The sequence below is a fragment of the Hemicordylus capensis genome, chromosome 2 (assembly GCF_027244095.1).
Source record: "Hemicordylus capensis ecotype Gifberg chromosome 2, rHemCap1.1.pri, whole genome shotgun sequence".
Lineage (NCBI taxonomy): Eukaryota > Metazoa > Chordata > Lepidosauria > Squamata > Cordylidae > Hemicordylus > Hemicordylus capensis.
The window spans coordinates 423119994-423140914 of NC_069658.1; the positions used below are offsets into that span (position 1 = coordinate 423119994).

The 20921-nt window shown below is 43.8% G+C and overlaps 1 protein-coding gene across 10 annotated transcripts in view; it reads right to left on the reverse strand.

The window, feature by feature from the left end:
• Nucleotides 1-20921, reverse strand: part of LARP4 (La ribonucleoprotein 4) — a 61274-nt gene that overhangs the window by 31547 nt on the left and 8806 nt on the right. For 4 of the 10 annotated variants that reach the window (XM_053295338.1, XM_053295340.1, XM_053295339.1 and 1 more), the window contains exons 2-5: nt 20341-20446; nt 18199-18346; nt 13225-13380; nt 10517-10592 (exon numbers count right to left, since the gene is read on the reverse strand). In XM_053295338.1, the coding sequence (XP_053151313.1) occupies nt 10517-10592; nt 13225-13380; nt 18199-18346; nt 20341-20421 (461 nt within the window). In that variant the 5' untranslated portion in view covers nt 20422-20446. The remainder of the gene's footprint in view (nt 1-10516; nt 10593-13224; nt 13381-18198; nt 18347-20340; nt 20447-20921) is intronic. The other 6 variants (XM_053295341.1, XM_053295342.1, XM_053295343.1 and 3 more) reach the window with 4 other exon arrangements.

The window sequence follows — 20921 nt, forward strand, 5'->3', positions numbered from 1 at the left end:
GGTGACCAACCTGATCGTGATCCGTTGAGATCCATAAGAATGGCTGTTCAACTAGCTCCCTTTGGTAGAGAATGTAGTAGCAGTCGTTCTAACACCCGCCTTAACACACTTCTACCCAAGTTAGCCTTGGCTGAAAAGCATAAGTCTATAGCATGTTTGATTAATGTTCACTCTGTGGACGACGTTGCTGCTTTGCAAATGTTCTTAAATGTTATGCCAGGTAAGTGTGCCGTGGACCAAGCATAGGCACAAGTGGAATGAACATAGCATAGGCGGCTATAAGTTCATGAGGTAGGAAAGCTCTGCTATCAGGGTGTGAGAAGAGAGTCTTGCCATCCCAGCCCGGATGATTCAACAAAAGTGCTGCTAGATCGATTTTCAGTGAAACATTTGCCAAACCCTGAGATTTCAAGATGGTCAAATAAAGGACGACCTTCTTGATTGTAGTCTGTTTTGGGTTGAAACCTTTGGCTTTTGCATAGTTTTTGAAATGCAGACACTTTCCCAATTAATTACATCTCATGGAAAGTTTTCTTTGGTTAAGTAATATCCTTGTTAGAAGCCTATTCGCCATGCTGTCAGGCGCAATGTGAGAACATCTGGATGTAATATTTGGCCGTTGTCCTGTGTCAGAAGATCCACTTCTTGTGCTATCTGTTTCTTGACAGTTTGAGTACCTGAGAAACCAAGATCGCCATGGCCACCATGGGGTCATCAGAATGCATGATACCAGAGTGGCCAACAGGCGTGCTACTACATGACCAATCAACGGCCGTGGAGAATACATGTAAGGGATCTCAACTCCCATTTGTGTTGCTATTGAGCAAAAGTGCGACTCAAACTGTCTGTTAAGACATTGTCCAGACTCTTTATTATTAATCACTATACGACACATCTGGTGTCTGATGCATCAATGCCGAGGGCACAAAGCAATTGCAATACCATCTCGCCTTGCCTATTAATGTATGTGAAGGCAGTAATATTGTCCAGCTGCACTTGTACTATTTGGCCCTTTAGAAGTGGTAGAAAGGCTTTCATCCTCTGAAACAGCCAGGGGCTCTAAAAAAACTGATATGAAAATGTTTTTGGTGGACATTCCATTTGCCTTGTATTTGGTGGCCATTGCAGTGAGCACCCCAACCCAGTAGGGATGTAACTGTTATCCCGATAGTTGAATTCGGTATCTGAAAACTCCTAAGAGGTTTCATTTGGTCATCTACCAATTCAAAGAACATAGTATCTGAGTGCGGATCTCAAGACACAGCTGTTTGTCCACATTCGGGCAGAAAACTGAAAGAAACCAACGTTTCAGTTTCCACATCTTTAACCGTGCATAACACACCATTGTATTGTAGGATGCCATGAGGCCTAGCAGTCTTTGTATGAGCAGAGCAGGCTGAGCTGGATGTTGTTGGAAACTCTGGAACATCTCCCTGATGCAGTCATAGCATTCTTGGAGTAAGTACGCCCATTTCATTTCTGTGTTTAGTGTTGCACCAATGTAGCTTATGACACGAACTGGTTCTAGGTGAAACTTTTTCCAACTGACTTGGATTCCCAAGTCTTGGAGAAGATCTAACACATAAGTTGTCTGAGAACTTAACTCGCTTCGGTCTTTTCATGTTATGAGCCAGTCATCCCCATACAGGTAAACAGCAATGCCTTGCATTCTCAGGTGAACCACCACTGCCACCACGCACTTGGTAAATACCCTGGGGGTGGTGGAAAGGCTGAAGGGCAATAGTTTGTATTGGTACACTTGTTCTCCCATGGTGAATCTTAGATATTTCCCGTACGTTTTTCTGATGCCAATAAGAAAATATGCATTCCTTAAATCCAGCGTTGCAAGTCAGTTTTCTTGAAACAGAAGTGGTAGGATCTCCTGCAACACTATCATTTGGAATTTTTTCACATGGACAAATTTGCTTAAATGGTGAAGATCCATAATTGAACTGATTCCGCCCTCCCTTTTTGGTATCTGAAAATAACAGCAGTAAAATCCCTCCCGTCTGTGTGCCCACCACATAGGGGTAATTGCACCTTTTGCTAACAGCTCCTTCACCTCTTCCTTTAATGACAGGGATGGTTGGTTGAATTTCATCCTGGAGAACCTTGGAGTCGTCTTGCATTCTATGGTGTATCCCACAGAAAGTATCTTGAGGACCCAGCAATCCGATGTTATGTGGTGCCATGCAGAGGTATGACAAGTCAGCTTGAAAAGAGTTGGTTGCTGGCATCAATGGTGGGGTCGCAAACCTGGTAGAGTTGGTCACATGCCAAAATGTTGTTGTCCCGATGGTGGAGATGTAGGAGACTGAGTCAGAAGTAGCAGCTGTAACCGTGGGCAGTCGCAAACCTCAAAGATGCTTCTGAGGCTCCACTTGCTTGGTACGTTGTCCTTGGTTATTTTTATTCTTGTTCTGTTAGGGACATTTACTGTAAGGGTGATATTGTTTCTTAAGTCCCTCCTGTAATGTTGTCTAAACATTGGTTTTTGTTTTGAATATACTGTGAATTTCGATTTCTTTCAACTTCTCCATGGTGGAGTCTGTTTCCTCACTGAAGAGGCCTTGTCCAACCATCAGACCTATTTTCTCCTTCATTTCATTCTGTAATGAGAAAGAGCGAAGCCAAGCATGGCATCTTAACACAGCGGTAGTCATAGACCGCGTTTTGGCTAGATGTTTTACAGTGCTGAGTAAGGATGTGCACGAACTGGTTTGCAGGCCATGTTGGAGGCCTGCGAACTGGTTCGCTGGTCTGGCGGTCTGATGCCAGTGGGGGGTGTTGCTTTAAGGGCAAGGGAGTTGTATTTACCCCTCCCGTCGCTTTCCCCCCTCCTGCGCTCCATTTTTAATCAAAATTTTCGGGGCAGCAGCGTTCCTCCCTGCCGCCCCTGCCTCCTTGTTGCCTGCTAAAAACGAACTAACTTCCACACATGTGCATGCTGCCACCACACACATCATGCACGTCAGCGGGCGCATGCGCAGAAGTTACTTCCGCTTTTAGCAGGCAACAAGGAGGCAGGGGCGGCAGGGAGGAACGCTACTGCCCCAAAGATTTTGATTAAAAATGGAGCACTGGAGGGGGGAAAGCGGTGGAAGGGGTAAGTACAACCCCCCCCACCCTTAAGCAACACACACTCCAGGTGTCGGACCACGCCTCTGTGGGCTGTGCACATCCCTAGTGCTGAGTTGTTGGCGAGTGAGCACCGAAGATCTCATCATAGTCTGCTTGAATCGCTTTTTAGAATCTTCTAGCGACAAAGTGTCCAAATCCTGTTAAAGTTCTTCCCACAGGGAGTGATTATATCTGGCCATGCAGGCTGAGCAATTCACTATTTTGATGGATAGGCAGGCCGTGAGGTAAACTTTCCTGCCCATAACGTCTCATTTTCTTCCTTTATCCCCACGTGTGGTGCGACGTCTCCCCGACTTAGTAGAGGTTGCTCAATTGAAGATAAGCAAATTTGGAACTGGGTGTTCCAAATGATAAATATTGTCTCTTTCTTGAATGCAATACAAACTCTCCAATCTCTTAGAAGTATGTATGACTTCCCATGAGCATTGTGCTACTCTGGAGATAACAGGAAGTATTGGTAAAGCTACCAGTTGTGTAGACTGTGACTTGACCATGAAATTATAGACAGGGTCATCAATGGTTGCCAGCTGAGATTTTAAGTCCAGGCCGAAGGCATCAGCCATCTTTTTTATTTGCAAATGATAAGCCATTATCTCTTCTATACAAGAGACATTCATGACAGGTGGAACATCAGTAGGTGCGTCAACTAGGTTGTCTGGGTCATCAGCATCAGACTCAAAATCCAAAGAGCCATGGTGATCAGAGGAAGATGATGCAGATGATTTAAGGACTAGCACCTGTGTCTCAGTAGAAGTAGACTGTTATTGCAGTGAACTTCTTTGGTTTAGGGCAAGGCTGCTCAATTTCAGCCCTCCTGCAGATGTTGGCCTAAAACTCCCATAATCCCTTGCTACTGGCCACTGTGTCTGGGGATTATGTGAGTTTTAGTCCAAAATCAGCTGGAGGGCCGAAGTTGAGCAGGCCTGGTTTAGGGTCACAGCCTACTGTCTGAGTGGTAGAGGAGACCATCAAGTGTGAAGGCCGCGGAGTATGTGTTTGAGTTGTCATTGACTTGTTAAGTTGAACAGGTCTATGTTGAGAAATCGAAGCATCGTTGCTGGCTAGCGTGTGAACTCGCTGAACCTGTGCCAGAGACGAGGTTAGCAGGTAATATGATTTTGATGGGGTTGTTTTCCATGTTCTGTTGTCCTGTAGATCACAGGGGAACCCTGGGGAGAAGAGCCTCATGCCAGCAGAAGCCAAGGTAGCACCAGCAGCAGAATGGTAAAAGAAACCACATGAATGCCAAGAAGATGTGCTTGCCAGGTGGGCTACAGATGGTGCATAGCCTACTGTTGTCTGAGGTGCAGTGGGTGGTTCCGCAGCAGGAACAAGAGTAGGTATCCTGGTGACTTCTGGGTCTTCCAGCAGGCAAACAGCATTCTGTAGTAGAAAACCTTTAAAAGTTGCAGTAGGTGGTGTGCTTGCACTCGAATGCAAAATGGAGAGCAGAGTTCGGGCCACAGTTGTGTCCAAACTGGTGTGTTTGTCATTGTCATCATCTTCAATATCCAAGGTCGGCACCGGCATGACTTGGATAATGTCGCGCTGATATGTGACAAGTCGATATTGTACAGTGTATTGCACAGAGTTCCAAATATATGACTATTTGCCCCATGGGCAGAAGTCGTGGTTGTGTGCTCGGTGTAAGGAGACCCTGGCTCTCAGGGAGCAAGTTCGTTCCCTTCAGACCAAGGTGGCAGATCTGGAGAAGCTCAGAGAGACAGAAAGGCATGTGGACAAGACCTTCAAGGACGTGATAGAGACATCCTACTCCAGGGCTCATAGCTCCTCTGCTGTCAGGGATAATGAGCGTCTCAGGCAAGGAGGACATTGGTCTGAGTAAGAGGGAAATGCTCCTTTAGAAAGGACCCCTTCCATGGATGATGAGCCCTTTTCCTCTCGTACAGGGGATATTCCTCTGGGGGGTGGGGGCCTCCTTGTAGTGGGTGATTAGATCATTAGAGGTATAGAGAGATGAGTTTGTGACCCGCGTGTTGACCGCACGGTGACTTGCCTGCCTGGGTTAGGGAACAGTGACCATAGTGCCATCAAATTCAGCATACATGTGGGGAGAGAATCACCAAGGAAGTCTAACACAGACATTTTGAATTTCAGAAGAGGAAACTTCTCCAAAATGAGGAGTATGGTGAAAAGGAAGCTGAAAGGGAAAATCAGGAGAGTCACTTCGCTCCAGAGTGCATGGAGTTTACTCAAAACCACAGTACTAGAAACCCAGTTAGACTGTATACCCAAAAAGAGGAAAGGTACAACTAAGTCCAGGAAGATGCCAGCATGGCTAACGGGTACTGTCAAGGAAGCCATAAAAAGGAAGAAGACTTCCTTCCGAAATTGGAAGGCCTGTCCAAATGAAGAGAACAGAAAGGAACACAAACTTTGGCAAAAGAAATGCAAGGCAACAATAAGGGAGGCGAAAAGAGAGTTTGCAGAACATTTAGCTAAAAGCATCAAGGGGAATAACAAAAACTTCTTTAAATACATCAGAAGCAGGAAACCTGCCAGGGAGGCAGTTGGACCATTAGACAATGAGGGAGTAAAAGGGATTATTAAGGAGGATATGGAGGTTGCAGAGAAGCTAAATGAGTTCTTTGCATCCGACTTCACGGCAGAGGATCCTGAGCATATACCTGTTCCTGAACCAGGCTTTTCGGGGATGGCAGCTAAAGAACTGAGTCAGATAGAAGTGACGAGAGATGATGTTCTAAACTGTCTGGAAAACCTGAAAACAAATCACCAGGACTGTATGGCATCCATCCAAGAGTCCTCAAAGAACTCAAATGTGAAATTGTTGACCTCCTTGCTAAAATATATAACTTATCCCTGCAATCAGGTTCTGTACCAGAGGACTGGAGAGTAGCAAATTTAACACCAATTTTCAAGAAGGGATCCAGGGGTGATCCGGGAAATTACAGGCCAGTTAGCTTACAGTGAGGGAAATAAGTATTTGATCCCCTGCTGATTTTGTCCGTTTGCCCTCTGACACAGAAATGACCAGGCTATAATTGGAATGGTAGGTTTATTGTAGCTGTGAGAGACAGAACAACAACAAACAAACCCTCAAAAGCCCAGTGCCCAAAAGTTAGCGATGGATTTGCATTGTAGTGAGGGAAATAAGTATTCGATCCCTTCACAAAAGATGTCTTAGTACTTGGTGGGAAAACCCTTGTTGGCAATCACAGAGGTCAGATGTTTCTTGTAGTTGGCCACCAGGTTTGCACACAACCCAGAAGGGATGTTGTCCCACTCCTCTTTGCAGATCCTCTCCAAGTCAGAAAGGTTTCGAGGCTGATGTTTGGCAACCCAAACCTTCAGCTCCCTCCACAGATTTTCTATGGGATTAAGGTCTGGAGACTGGCTGGGCCACTCCAGGACCCTCATGTGCTTCTTCAGCCACTCCTTTGTTGCCTTGGCTGTGTGTTTTGGGTCATTGTCATGCTGGAATACCCATCCACGACCCATTCTCAATGCCCTGGCTGAGGGAAGGAGGTGCTCACCCAAGATCTGACGGTACATGGTCCCGTCCATTGTCCCTTTGATGCGGTGAAGGTGTCCTGTCCCCTTAGCAGAAACACACCCCCAAAGCATAATGTGTCCACCTCCATGTTTGACGGTGGGGATGGTGTTCTTGGGCTCATAGGCAGCATTCCTCCTCCTCCACACACGGCGAGTTGAGTTGATGCCAAAGAGCTCGATTTTGGTCTCATCTGACCACAACACTTTCGCCCAGTTCTCCTCTGGATCATTCAGATGTGCATTGGCAAACTGCAGACGGGCCTGTACATGTGCTACCTTGAGCAGGGGGACCTCGCAGGCACTGCAAGATTTCAGTCCTTCACGGCGTAGTGTGTTACCAATTGTTTTCTTGGTGACTATGGTTCCAGCTGCCCTGAGATCATTGACAAGTTCCCCCCGTGTAGTTCTGGGCTGCTTTGTCATCGTTCTCATGATCATTGCAACTCCACGAGGTGAGATCTTGCATGGAGCCCCAGACTGAGGGAGATTGACAGTTATTTTGTGTTTCTTCCATTTGCGAGTTATCATGCCAACTGTAGTCACCTTCTCACCAAGCTGCTTGGCGATAGTCTTGTAGCCCAGTCCAGCCTTGTGCAGGTCTACAACCTTGTCCCTGATATCCTTCGACAGCTCTTTGGTCTTGGGCATGGTGGTGAGTTTGGAAGCTGAGTGATTGCTTGCTTCTATGGACAGGTGTCTTTTATACAGGTACTGTAACAAGCTGGGATTAGGAGCACTCCCTTACAGAGGGTGTTCCTCATCTCAGCTCGTTACCTGCATATAGTGAAAAGACACCTGGGAGCCTGAAATCTTGCTGGTTGATAGGGGATCGAATACTTATTTCCCTCACTACAATGCAAATCCATCGCTGACTTTTGGGAACTGGGCTTTTGAGGGTTTGTTTGTTGTTATTCTGTCTCTCACAGCTACAATAAACCTACCATTCCAATTATAGCCTGGTCATTTCTGTGTCAGAGGGCAAACGGTCAAAATCAGCAGGGGATCAAATACTTATTTCCCTCACTGTAACTTTCATTCCAGGCAAATTGATGGAAAGCATCTTCAAGGATAAAACTGTAAAGCACATAGAAGAACAGGCCCTGCTGGGAGTGAACCGGCATGGGTTCCGCAAAGGTAAATCTTGCCTGACCAACCTTTTGGAGTTCTTTGAGAGTGTCAACAAGTGTGTGGATCAAGGTGATCCAGTTGACACAGTATACCTGGACTTCCAAAAAGCTTTTGACAAAGTTCCTCATCAAAGACTCCTGAGAAAACTTAGCAGTCATGGGATAAGGGGACAAGTACATGTGTGGATTGCTAACTGGTTGAAAGACAGGAAACAGAGGGTAGGTATAAATGGAGAGTTTTCGCAATGGAGGGAAGTAAGAAGTGGGTTCCCTCAGGGATCTGTACTGGGACCGGTGCTTTTTAATTTATTCATAAATGATCTAGAAGCAGGGGTAAGCAGCGAGGTGGTAAAATTGGAAAAGCTGATACCAAACTCTTTTGGGTAGTGAAATCCAAAATGGATTGTGAGGAGCTCCAAAAGGATCTCTCCAAACTGTGGGGGAGTGGGCGACAAAGTGGCAAATGTGGTTCAATGCTGGCAAGTGTAAAGTGATGCACATTGGGACGAAGAACCCCAACTTCAAGTATATGATGATGGGATCTGAGCTGTCGGTGACTGACCAGGAGAAGGATCTTGGGGTCGTGGTGGACAGCTCGTTGAAAGTGTCAACTCAATGTGCGGCAGCTGTAGAAAAGGCCAATTCCATACTAGGGATCATTAGGAAGGGGACTGAAAATAAAACTGCTAATATTATAATGCCCTTATACAAAACTATGGTGCGGCCACACCTGGAGTACTGCGTACAATTCTGGTCACCACATCTAAAAAAGGACATTGGAGAACTGGAAAAGGTGCATAAGAAGGCAACCAAGATGATCAAGGGCCTAGAGCACCTTTCTTATGACGCAAGGCTACAACACCTGGGGCTATTTAGTTTAGAAAAAAGACAACTGCGGGGAGACATGATAGAGGTCTATAAAATCATGCATGGGGTGGAGAAAATGGATAGAGAGAAATTCTTCTCCCTCTCCCATAACACTAGTACCAGGGGTCATCCCATGAAATTGATTGCCAGGAAATCTAGGACCAGCAAACGGAAGTACTTTTTCACATAACACATAATCCACTTGTGGAACTCTCTGCCATGAGATGTGGTAACAGCCAACAACCTGGATGGCTTTAAGAGGGGGTTGGATAACTTCATGGAGGAGATGTCTATTGACAGCTACTAGTCGGAGGGCTGTAGGCCACCTCCAGCCTTGGGGGCGGGGTGCCTCTGGGTACCAGTTGCGGGGGAGCAACAGCAGGAGAGAGGGCATAGCCTCAACTCCTGCCTGTGGCTTCCAGCAGCATCTGGTGGGCCAGTGTGTGAAACAGGATGCTGGACTAGATGAGCCTTGGGCCTGATCCAGCAGGGCTGTTCTTATGTAGGCGTGACTTGCTTCAACATCGAAAGTACTGGGGTGTTCAACATCGAGTCAGGAGCTTAGTTTGTGTCAGGCAATGTCAAAACAGGAGCCGTCGGTGTCGAAGGAGTGTCTCAACATTGATCCATCAGTGTCGAGGGTGAAGAATGAATGTGAATAGGTGCTGATGAAATCGACCTCGCTCTTGATGTTGAAGATTTCAGTGTCAACGGCTGTTCAATGTCGATAGCAGCCCTCAACATTCGTGTCTTTGGGCACTTGATCTCAATAGTCTGTAGATCCAATGAAGAAGAGGTCCGATCTCTTGTCAAGTCAATGGTTTTTGCTTTCATTGGTCACGGTGACAAAGCAGAGTCTTCCTTGGACGATTTCTTCCCTTTCTACTTCGAGTGCTCAGAAGAAGCGCTCCCTTGTGAAGTACCAGGAGGTTTAGGGCTCTTGGAAGTCTTTGAGGTCAAAGAGGATGCTGAGGGTTAACTGTTTTGGTCCAACAATCCTCGGCGTCGACATAGATGTTGATCTCGATGTTGAATGGGTCGGTTCTCCCAGGCATCAATGGGCTGAAGGCATCATAAATTGTGGTACAAAGTCTAAAAGCCTGATTTTTTCTCATTTGCTTCAAGAAAGATAGACAGATCTTGTACACAGAGACATTATGCCCTTTGCCCAAGCAAATAAGACACAAATTGTGAAGATCCTTAGAGTGGAGCTTTGTGTTGCAGTCCTCACAACTCTTAAACTTGTTTTTCTCTTCAGCCATAATCCATTGTCTTAGTCAGTCCGTTCTGTCATCAATAGCACCGTTGTCATAGCCAAGCTGTTCCATAGTCAATAAAACAAATAAAAAGATTCCGGGGGGTGGGGGGTAGAAAATCGTGAACTCTTAGGAGAGGAACTTAACCAAACAAGGAACATCACCACAAAGTCTGTTCACAACAGCGGTTGGACAAGAACTGAGGAACATGGCGTCTGGCCTGCCTTAAATAGCACCATGCTGGAGGTGTGGCGCTGACGCCTCGAGGAGCTGTGGCATCCCACCGTGAGGATCCTGCGCAGATGCAGTACCCATTCTTACGTATCTCAATAGATTACGATCCAGATCTCCATGATCCCCTAGGGAATCATGGACAGTTACTAGAGAAAATACACACTGTCCCCTTTTCCCTGTGAGGAATTTTCATTGGGCAAGGAAGCAAAGTTCCACATACAATATCACAGCACAAATTATCATGATCAGTGGGCAAGTTTTTCACTAGATGTTTTAATTGATCATGATGTCTTAAAGTATGTTGAAACCTTATAACCAAAACTAATTAATTATCAATACACCAAAAGAGTAGAATACCGAGAGAAACAGAACTCTAGTTGTTTCTTCAAACATTCTTTCAGATCTTCTGTAGAAATCATAGGACTCCCTTCACCTGCGAAAGCAACACACTGTTACCACTTTTTTAAAAATCGAATTATGCAGTGGGGGAAAGACAAGGGAATAGGACAAACCATCAGCCTGCACAGATGATGAAGAGGACAAATAAGATGATCAGGGGCCTAGAGCACCTTCCTTATGAGGCTAGGCTACAGTATCTGAAGCTCTTAACTTTGAAAGAGGCTACTAAGTTGAGACATAATCAAGGAGTATAAAATTGTACATCGAGTGGAAAGAGATATTTTTCTCCCTCTCTCAAAACACTAGAACCAGGGGTCATCCCATGACACTGAAGGTGGGGAAATTTAGGATTGACAAGAGGAAGTACTTTTTCACATAGAGCATAATTAATCTGTGGAATTCTCTGCTATGGGATGTGGTAATGGCCACTAGATTGGATGGCTTTAAAAGGGGCTTTGACCCAGTCATGGATAACAGGTCTATAAATGACTAGTCTAGTGGGTGTGGGCCACCTCCAGCCTCAGAGGCAATATGCCTCTAAATATCAGTTGCAGGGGAGCAACAGCAAAAGAGAGAGCATGCCCTCACCTCTTGCCTGTGGGCTCCTGAGAGGCATCTGGTGGGCTACTGTGCAGAACAGGATGCTAGATTAGATGGGTCTTGGGCCTGATCCAGCAGGGCTGTTCTTATGATTTAGCAGTATGCCAGTTGATCTAAGCCCTGTGCAAAGAGCTACCTGTCTGCATGTATATGCTTTTATGTGAATGACTGCACATGCATTCATTCATTTTACAAGTGAATCTAGGTCTCAAGCAACCCAAGCAGTTGGGGAAAGAGCATGCCTTCTAGTCTCTGCTCCTATATTTATGAGGGAGACCAGTTTGTAGGAAGGATGGAACATTTTCCTTTTTTTATTGTTGATTTACTTATAAATTGTATTTGATTCTAATTTATCATAGGTACTGTGCGGAACAATTGATTAAAATGAGTGTGAGTATGAAGCACTGCTCTAAATATGGATTTCTGAGTTGCTTCATTAATGACAATTTATCAGCTTTGTTTAAGATTCCTCCCACCGACAAGGAAGATTTCAAAGCTTTTACTGGTAATGAAAAGAAAACTACTAGCCACAACAGGCTTGTAATAATCCATCTGCTCTCCTATATGAATGTGAATCAATTGTAGCACTAGAAAAACCTGAAAGGAGCACACATATGCACAAGCTCTCTTTCAAACTACAGGGGCTTCACTACCTAGCCACCTGGAGCCATTTCCAATTCACTCTTCACAAGCCTAGCACAGAAGGGAAAATATTTTTGTTGCATATTAGCATAAATATTATGACTGAAGGCAAGCAACTTCTTATTGCCCTTTTAGAAACGGGATGAGTGAAGTAGCATTTATAAAGGTGGCAGATGGAACAGGCCAAGTTGAAGCACTCTATGGCACAAGGGAAGATATACCATAACACATCGTAGTTTATGACACTTCAGTATCCTATAGTAGTTTGGAGATATTTTTTAAACTATGCTGCTGTTTGAGTATTATAGCCCTTTTTCAAGAAGAAGAAAAATGTGAAAGTAATTTCTCTCATTCTAGGTAATTTCAAGAGTTGTAACCCTCCCCGCACCCCACCCCACTGCATCCCTAATCCAAAACCTTTAACATAGACAAGGTGCTGGTCCCCTGCCACTGAAAATTATAAACAGCTCACACATATCATAGGAAAAAGGGCTTGCCATAGCAACAAAAATAAAGAGTGCCTTTGAATATGAGTACCAGTCCACTGCCACTCAAAAAGTGTGTAGGCAGACTTAAACCCCACCCCAATTTGTAAATATTTAACACTAGAAGCAACACAGCACAATAACCATGCCATACATACACGCAGGAACAGGTTTATATGAGCCTCATTCAAAATGTGCTCTGTGGTGGATAGTTTCATTGCAAGCCAAGTGCAAAAAGGATCATTTTGTCTAACAGCAGAATAATGTATGTTCAATATTAATATCAGCTGTGTATGTCTAAGTATGCATTTTCAAATCCAGTAGAAAGAAGTCAGTAGTCAATACTTTCTGAAGAGACTCAAAAAGGCTGCAAGGTCACACGATACTGCCTGTACTCTTAGAAAGACTGACTGTGTGATTCCCATTTGGGCATTTCCCCTCAATGCTCAAGGTACCTGCTGCTTTGCTTCCAGACTCCCTGAAGCTTCTTCCTAAGTCCCAATGTCATTAGTCCTTGGATCACACTATCTAGAATACACCTGTGTGCTATGTCCACATGCTTTTCCTCAAGTTGCTCTTTTACAATTCTACTAAACATTAATGTTAAACCACTCAGATCATTTGTAGAAGTTGCAGACTCAAGTGACAGAACAATGAATGTTCTGTGCTTTTAAAAACAAGAATGCAGATGTGCAATGTGGAAAAGAAACATACCAAGTCACCATTCTAACTCCATTCTAGTGATAATCCCCAAAGGTAATCAACCCTTAATTTTTAATAAAGACCTATACATACATGATTGGAATTCCAGGGAAAAGGGCATATGCGCTCTAAAATACAGATGTAAATAATGCACACAATCTGATTACCTAGCACAGACATGAAGTACCTAGAGAATGTTTAGTATTGAGGATCTCACAAAGTAGGCTGAATACTTACCAGAAACATCATAGAGTTGGTATCCAAGATCTTCTGATGCCAAGACCATTCCATTAGCTGCTGATTCCTCAACACCTGAACTGCTTCTCGACAGTTCACAAGATGAATACATTGCTTCATAATGCTTAGCACCATCATCTGCAACCACAGCATTACCTGGCATGAGTACAAGACCAATGAACGGAAGACAAAGTCAAAATGCAAACATCAAAAATGTTTTCCCTTTCATTCTTAAGAATAATGCCTCGTTATCCATTATGGATTTCAAAAAAATGCAGGTTAAAATAAGCTTTTTACACTTATTTGTTGTCACCATCCCAGTTCAGTCAACCTACTTTGCGTTTATAGCACAAGTTATAGCTTTAATACATTATTTTCTCCCTAGCTGACTAAAAGCATGCTATTCAATATGTATTACATATTTCTTTATAAAAGAACAGCTTTGAACTGCTATTTGAGGTTAGAAACATACTGCAATTAAGTAATCGGTGGAGTCCTTGGTGTAGTAAAAGACCTGACTTCTAAATGGTCATCTCTGCCAACATTAAAATAAACCTAATTTTCATACTCAATGTATTTTTTCTGGTCAAAGAATAATACTGTGTGTCTAATTTACAGATCTCTGTTACAGTATTCAACCATTAAGATTTGTGGGCTATTTATCTCACAAAAGAACAAACATTCATTCAAGGCTTATTTATTTATTACATTTATATACCACCCCATTCAAACAGCTCTGGGCAGTGAACAAAAAAATCCACCCTGTTTAGAAGTTTTAAAACCCTGGAAGGCCTGGTCAAACAGATTCATTTTAAGGGCTCTCCTGAAGGCCAATAATGAACTCAAACTATGGATTTCTTCCAGGAGTGTATTCCACAGCCCAGAAGCAGCTACCTAGAAGGCCCGCCTTTGAGTCGCCACCAGTGGTAACTGGAGATGGACCTCCTCAGATGACCTTAACATGTGGTGGCGATCTTTCAGAAGAAGGCACACTCTAAGGTAACTCAGACCCCTAAGCCGTTCAAGGTAATAATCAGCCCTTTGCATTTTGCCCGGAAACATATCGGCAGCCAGTGAAACTAACAAAGTTTTCCAACTATGTACGAAGGCACCCCCACATAGAGTGCACTGCAATAGTCAAGCCTGCACGTTACCAGCTGATGCACCACTGTTTTGAGGTCATCCTCTTCAAGGAATGGACACAGCTATCGAATCAGCCAAAGCTGGTAGCAAGCACTTCTGGCCATAGCTTTCACCTAAGATACCAGGATGAGGCCTGTGTCCAGGAACTCCCCCAAGTTGTGTACCTGTTCCTTCTGGCAGAGTGCAAACCCATCCAACCCCAGCAATTGAACTGTCAAGGTCAAAATGCCCTCAATGATTAACGAAGAGTGGGCTCCATGCTCTACAACAGTGTTTCTCCAACTTTTTGGAGTCAAGGACCGCTAAATTCTTCGTGCAGAGTTTCAAGGACCGCTACATTCTTCATGCGCAGTTTCCCGGACCAGCAGTTAGTAAAGGGGTTTCAAGTCTGTCTATCTATCTATCTATCTATCTATCAGACTTCTATACTGCCCAAAACTTGCATCTCTGGGCAGTTTAGAATGAAAATAATATAAGCATTGAAATAATTAAATTTGGAATCTTTTGCAAACATGGAATATTAGGGGTTCTTAACCTTGGGTCCCTCAGTTAAACTCCCATAACCCCCAACAACAATGGCATTTGGCCATTATGGCTGGGGATTATGGGAGTAGAAGTCCACCAACGTCTGGGTACCCAAGGTTGAGAACCCCTGAATTTAAAAGCCTGGGTGAACAAATTTGTCTCCAGTATGTCTGGAGTGGAGGTGCTTGTGATTACTCAATGGAGAGGGGATGTTGGGCCATTAGAAAAATTCAAAAGCTACATGGGGCCAATGAAAACAACATACAAGCAAGCCCCACTGATGCAAGAGGGAAACAGCGTTCCCTCTCAAGGCGCCTCAACCACAACAGGCAGCTGGGTTTCAATCAACCAACCTTTGGCTGCAAACAATGAGCATGCAAGAACCAGTAGCCCTTGAAGTGGCGCCCACTGCCATACTTTTTCCTCCATGCCCCCGCACCGCATACAGTTTGAAGCTGTAAAGATAGGGAATAAGATAGCTGTAGGAAGATCTCAGCAGCACGTGGAGGCAAGGCACAAGAAGGGTCCCATGCCTCCGTGATACTCTTCCTCTTCCATGCCATGTGCAAAATTGAGGAAGTGAGTGCCTTGATTTCAGTTGGGGGGGGGTTGACTCCCAGTCAGGGACCGGCACTCAACCCTTCGGGGACCGGCAGCGGTCCAGGGACCGGTGGTTGAGAAACACTGCTCTACAAAATATTAAGACCTCAACTAAGACAGGTGCACATGCAGAATCCTTCTAAACACCAGCTGCAGGGGAGCAACAGTGGGAGAGAGGGCATGCCTTCATCTCTTGCCTGTGGGCTTCCCAGAGACATCTGTGTGAAAGAGGAGCCTAGAGCAGATAGGCCTTGGGCCTGATCCAGCAGAGCTGTTTTTATGTTATGTTAGAATCCATATACCTCTGAGAGACAGGTACCTTCTCAGCAGCTACCCTACAGAACTCCCAAACTACTGCTTCAACTTGTCAGAGTGTAAAAAAGCAGTCTAAGCATTTAATCACAATCTTCAAAAGAAAACATAAAGAACACACACAAGCAGCAGTTTCCCTATGAAGGACTCATACCAAAAGCCTAAGCTGCTTATGAACTCTGAAGAATTCAAGCAGAATTTGGAATTCAAGAAAGGGATGCGACAGCAAAAAATCTGTTGTGGGGAAAACTGAGAAGGTATTTGTCCCCAGAGGGTGGGTGGGGGGGAATACACATGCAATAGTAACTGTATATGCCACTCTCAAGTGCAATGTAGAAGACTTTTTAAAAGAAGAAACAAAGGGTGACATCCAGAGCAGCATACTGAGAGATAACTAGTATAAAGCATTTTCTGAGTCCCCTCTTCCTTGCAGCAAGCAAATAGCTGTTCCTGAAAGTCAAGGGAATCCTGAACAATGGTGGGGAATTTGCCATGGATGGCACAAGGGACAACACCCAGAAATTGAGTGGAGGCATCTTCTTGAGCTCCATCCAATTTGTGAATGGCTCACCTCTCCACCCACAGGTACCTGTGGTGAATCCTCCAACATCACAGGGGATCTTTTGACCCTAAGGAATGACTTTTCAGCAGCCTCAGGGAGCTATAGTGAAAAGGGGACAGAAAAAAAATGCCTTGTGCCAACTCTCTACAGCGGGAGAGAGAGAGAGAGAGAGAGAGAGAGAGAGAGAGAGAGAGAGAGAGAGAGAGAGAGAGAGAGAGAGTGTGTGTGTGTGTGTGTGTGTGTGTGTGTGTGTGTGTGTGTGTGTGAGAGAGAGAGAGAGAGAGAGAGAGAGAGAGAGAGATAAACCATGGATAATGGGGCATTGGGGCAATGGGAATTGGGGGGTTAGGTTCCCAAGGCAAAGAGCAAAAGGGTGAAAATGGTGCCAAAGGGCTAGTGCAAAGGGTGCAGAAGGGCATGTGAAACCAGAGCAAAGCAGCTGGTGCAAATGGGATGAAAGCCAGTTTGAAAGTGGGGGAAATTGCAGGGGGGCTACCATGCTCAGTCTGTCCCCAGCTGCCTAGCAATGCCCCCCAAAGTTTCAATTTTCATTTCCACCCTCCACCCCCATGAAAAATCATGTGGTTTTTTCTCCCTTTTAAAAACAAAAACGGGCCATAAAACGGCTCCCTTACCCAAAATGGCCTAAACGTGGAAATGACCTCAGATGTCATTTCCGCCCACCTCAACCCGCGGATATGCAAAAACACCCACACACATATACTGACATCACGTGCCTATTACTTGATACGCAGAACCATGGATGTCAGGGTTCCTATATCTAGACAGCAGATGCCTAGAACCACCATGGTATGGGGTGATTAACCCTTTCCTTCATGCCATTTTCTTAGTGAACCTCCTCCAAGACACTGTTTGCTCCCAGAGGCAAACCATACAGTGTGTGTGTGGGGGGGGGGGGTTCCCAAGTCCACCCAGTTCTCATAAGGATCAAGGTACCATGGCTGATTTCAAAGAAGTTCAGCCACACATAGAAATGCAACCATTCGTTTCTTGTCTCATTTAGTTTGGTTCTATGATTTATGCAGAAGTTTCTAATTCCTTGAGTTTACTATAGGCAGCAGCTAGATTCAGCAGCCACTACATGGAAGATTCAAGTGCATCTTACCAGCAGAGAAGCTACTTTAACAGATCTGCATCTCTTTACTCCACCAGTAACACCAACAGGAAAATAGTTTTGCTCTTTTTAGAGTCCTTTTTTATATTTTAGTCAATATATAATTCACCAAGTGTATCTCAAGAATGACTCAAACCATGTGGATTGTATATGGCCCTCAGATCTCATAATCTTTTTGTTCACAGGGTCAAGTATTTACTAAAGTGCAGAAATGAAGGGGGGGGGAATTCAGGACAAACGTGAGAAGAAGAAAACAAAGAGAAAAGGCAGAGATGGAGCAAAGAATTCATTTCTGTACATTTAGCAACTTGCTTCCCTCTTAGCGCGATACTTGGTCATCACTGGGCCTTTGTAACTTCTATAGAGAAACATTGAAAAGAGCCCCCTTTTTGGTACACTAATAACCTCTTTGGCACCCCCTGACAGAATTCATTTCTTTCCCCGCACCACAACTCAAACTTTACTCCATTTTATTTAGAGTAATTTAAAAGTAGCAGCTGAAATGGATTCATGCCTCATATCAGATCTGCCCAAGTTACTATCATCAGTACTATAATTATAGCTTCAGGATGTTTTCAAGCACAAAAACACTGGTTGCTTCTTACTGCTAGATTTTTATTCTCATCCTACATCCACAATCCTAACTAAGCAAGAGATTAAGCCACTGTTAGTATTTAGTGCAGCCTTGATGTCTCACCCTCTGTACAATTTCCCAGCACAGCTGCAGTCTCTTGCCACGAATGCTCTGAGCCATTAGTTGCTGGTGCAGCTTCTGCGTTGCCCTGCATGCCTTCCTGCCATACTTTTGCATTAGGGTTCAAGCTGGCACCTTTCGACGTTACCTGCTGAGGAAACAGAAGATGTGTATTAGCAAATAACCAAGATTTAAGAAAAGCTAGGGTAATTTCTTCTGTTTAGTTTCATATTGTGGAGAAAATCTCCTCAGAATTCAGGCAGCCAGATTCTGTCTTATCTAATGCTGTCCCAACAACCATGGTTTCATATAACTATGGTTGGGCAATGGAGACTCGACCTCAATATGCATGGGTTTTTTTTTAAAGGTTAAGGTCAGCATACCCACAGCTCCTAGGTGACCAGAATGACTTTTGAATTCATTTTCCAGCCAGCATTTTGCTTAAAAGAAAAAAATTGTGGCTCTTCTGTTTTAAACTATTTGGCACAGATTTTTTTCTTCCCCAATTGGAAATGTATCCTATTTTTTTCACAGAAAATTGGCCTAATTGGGGGTTTGGGGGAGGGGCATTGCTGGACAATATGTTATGTTGCTTTTTGTTCCTATTTCTGCCTCTGACTCACTATCCGTGGTTGTAGAGGAACAGAATCCCTGCAGATAACCAGGTCTACCTGTACTGAAACTTTTTTGTAAACTGAAAACCAATTGTCATTATTTCATTTGTTCTCCCATTTCTGATGTACAGTATAAGAGACTTACTCTTCCGCTCCAAAGTAAATCTTGAAAAACCAACTAATTACTTCAAGTGCTCCTAAACAGAGACAGCAGTTCTGTGATGCGTACTAGGCAAGCAACTAAGGTTTGTTTGTTTTTTAACGTTAGGAAAATTTATTCATATTTCCAGCATTTCCTCTTTCGAACACAGACAGGATAACAAAGAGAAACAGGCTGCCTTACTACCAACTTCAGTGAAGACTAGCATAGGGACTGACAGTGCAATTTACTGGGGGGAAGTAAGGAACAGAAATTTATCTGCCGCAGTTATTGTTTCAGGGTAGTATGGAGAACACACACTGCAATTCCTGCAAGCTTTAATAAAATATCTATTAGCACACATTAAATCCACAGTTTTTCTTCCTCACCCACCCCATAATTCCTTAGTAACTGTATAGAGATGTCCATCCACCTCCCTCAAAAAATAAAAGCTTCAGATTGCAAATCATTTTGTAATGGAGAACTTCAAGTATCTGAGATTGTAAAATATATAATTGGAGAGGGACAAAACCAGACAGTTCTATTTTGCAAGAGATTGTGTTAGTATGCAACGTCTCCTGAAATTATCAGAATATCACTTATTTTTCTGCAACCCATGCCATTTCAGACCACCTCCCAGTGAGCCAGGCCACTGCTAGGCCTTTGAAGAGGCCCCTAGAATGCTTAGACAATAGTCAAAAGAAATATTTGGGAAGGTTGTTTTACACAGCTATTGTCCATCAAGGGCCCAAGGAGGCTTAATTGTAAAGCACATTTGCTATATTTTTTAGCAGAGTGATCATTTCGGTATCAGTCCCGATGAGAACATCTCAGTCTCCCAATCCAGTCATTTCAAGTTGCGAATGGATTCTGTTTCTCCTGGTTTAATTATATCCCATCACATCCAGAAAACATTAAGCAACTTAAGAAGTTAAACTCAATTCCCCATTCTGTATATAGACACAAAATTTAATGCAGCAACATCAGGACAATTCATAGACCGCCCAAGAAAGATTCTACATGTTAAGTAAAATATTTCCCTTGCAGTTTTATAATAAGCTATTTCCTCTGCCAGTGCATTTAGCAGTAAATTAATACATAATCCAAAGGCACTCAAATTAACTTTTCATTATACTTTAGGCTCCAAGCCACCTGCATGTCTAAATGTTTTCTGCAATGCTGGCACATAATAACTAGATTATGGCTCCTAGCAAACTTAATATTTTATCATGCTGCTCCAAAACTTCTTTGCTCCCCTATGGGAAAAAAGAAAATCAACATCCTGCTTTTGAAATAAGGGCTTTCCTGACCAACAGAAATACAACTGCAGCAATACATAGGGAGATAAGCCTCTTTAATGAGACAGTATAATAATACTGAACAAGCACTGACCATCTTGCCACAGAGAAGCACAGGCCAGAGAATAAGGAAGTTGGATTTCCAGAGTCTAGCCTTCTGGAGTCTCTCTAGCATCAAGGAGTGGCTTTAGTACCATACCCTGTCCACAGAACAGAAAAAAAAGGATATAAGGAAGCAGTCTGGATGACCACATATACATTTCAAGATCACAGTGCTACTAAACATAAGCATAGTTTTATATACTGAGCAGCTACCTACAACGCTCTCCAAAAATGTAAAAGGGCTTCATCACAGATCACAGTGATGGTATAACCAAGGTATAACAGAAACAATGCCAGTGGCTGCAGGGGATTCTTCTGGAACAACAAGGCACACTCCGGCTTATTAATTTAAAATCATGAACACAAACTTCACTTTGAATCCTGTCTCAACCAGCTTCTCCCCTTATTACCACACATTATGAAATGGTGTACTATTATCTTCAACATCAAGGCAAAATTGTTCCTCCACAGAAACAGCAAATAATATTTGTAACAATAAGGAAATGCAAAGCAAAGGGGAAAACAGAACCATCATCAGTGGAGGGGGCACACCCCACCCATTTGATTCTTTAG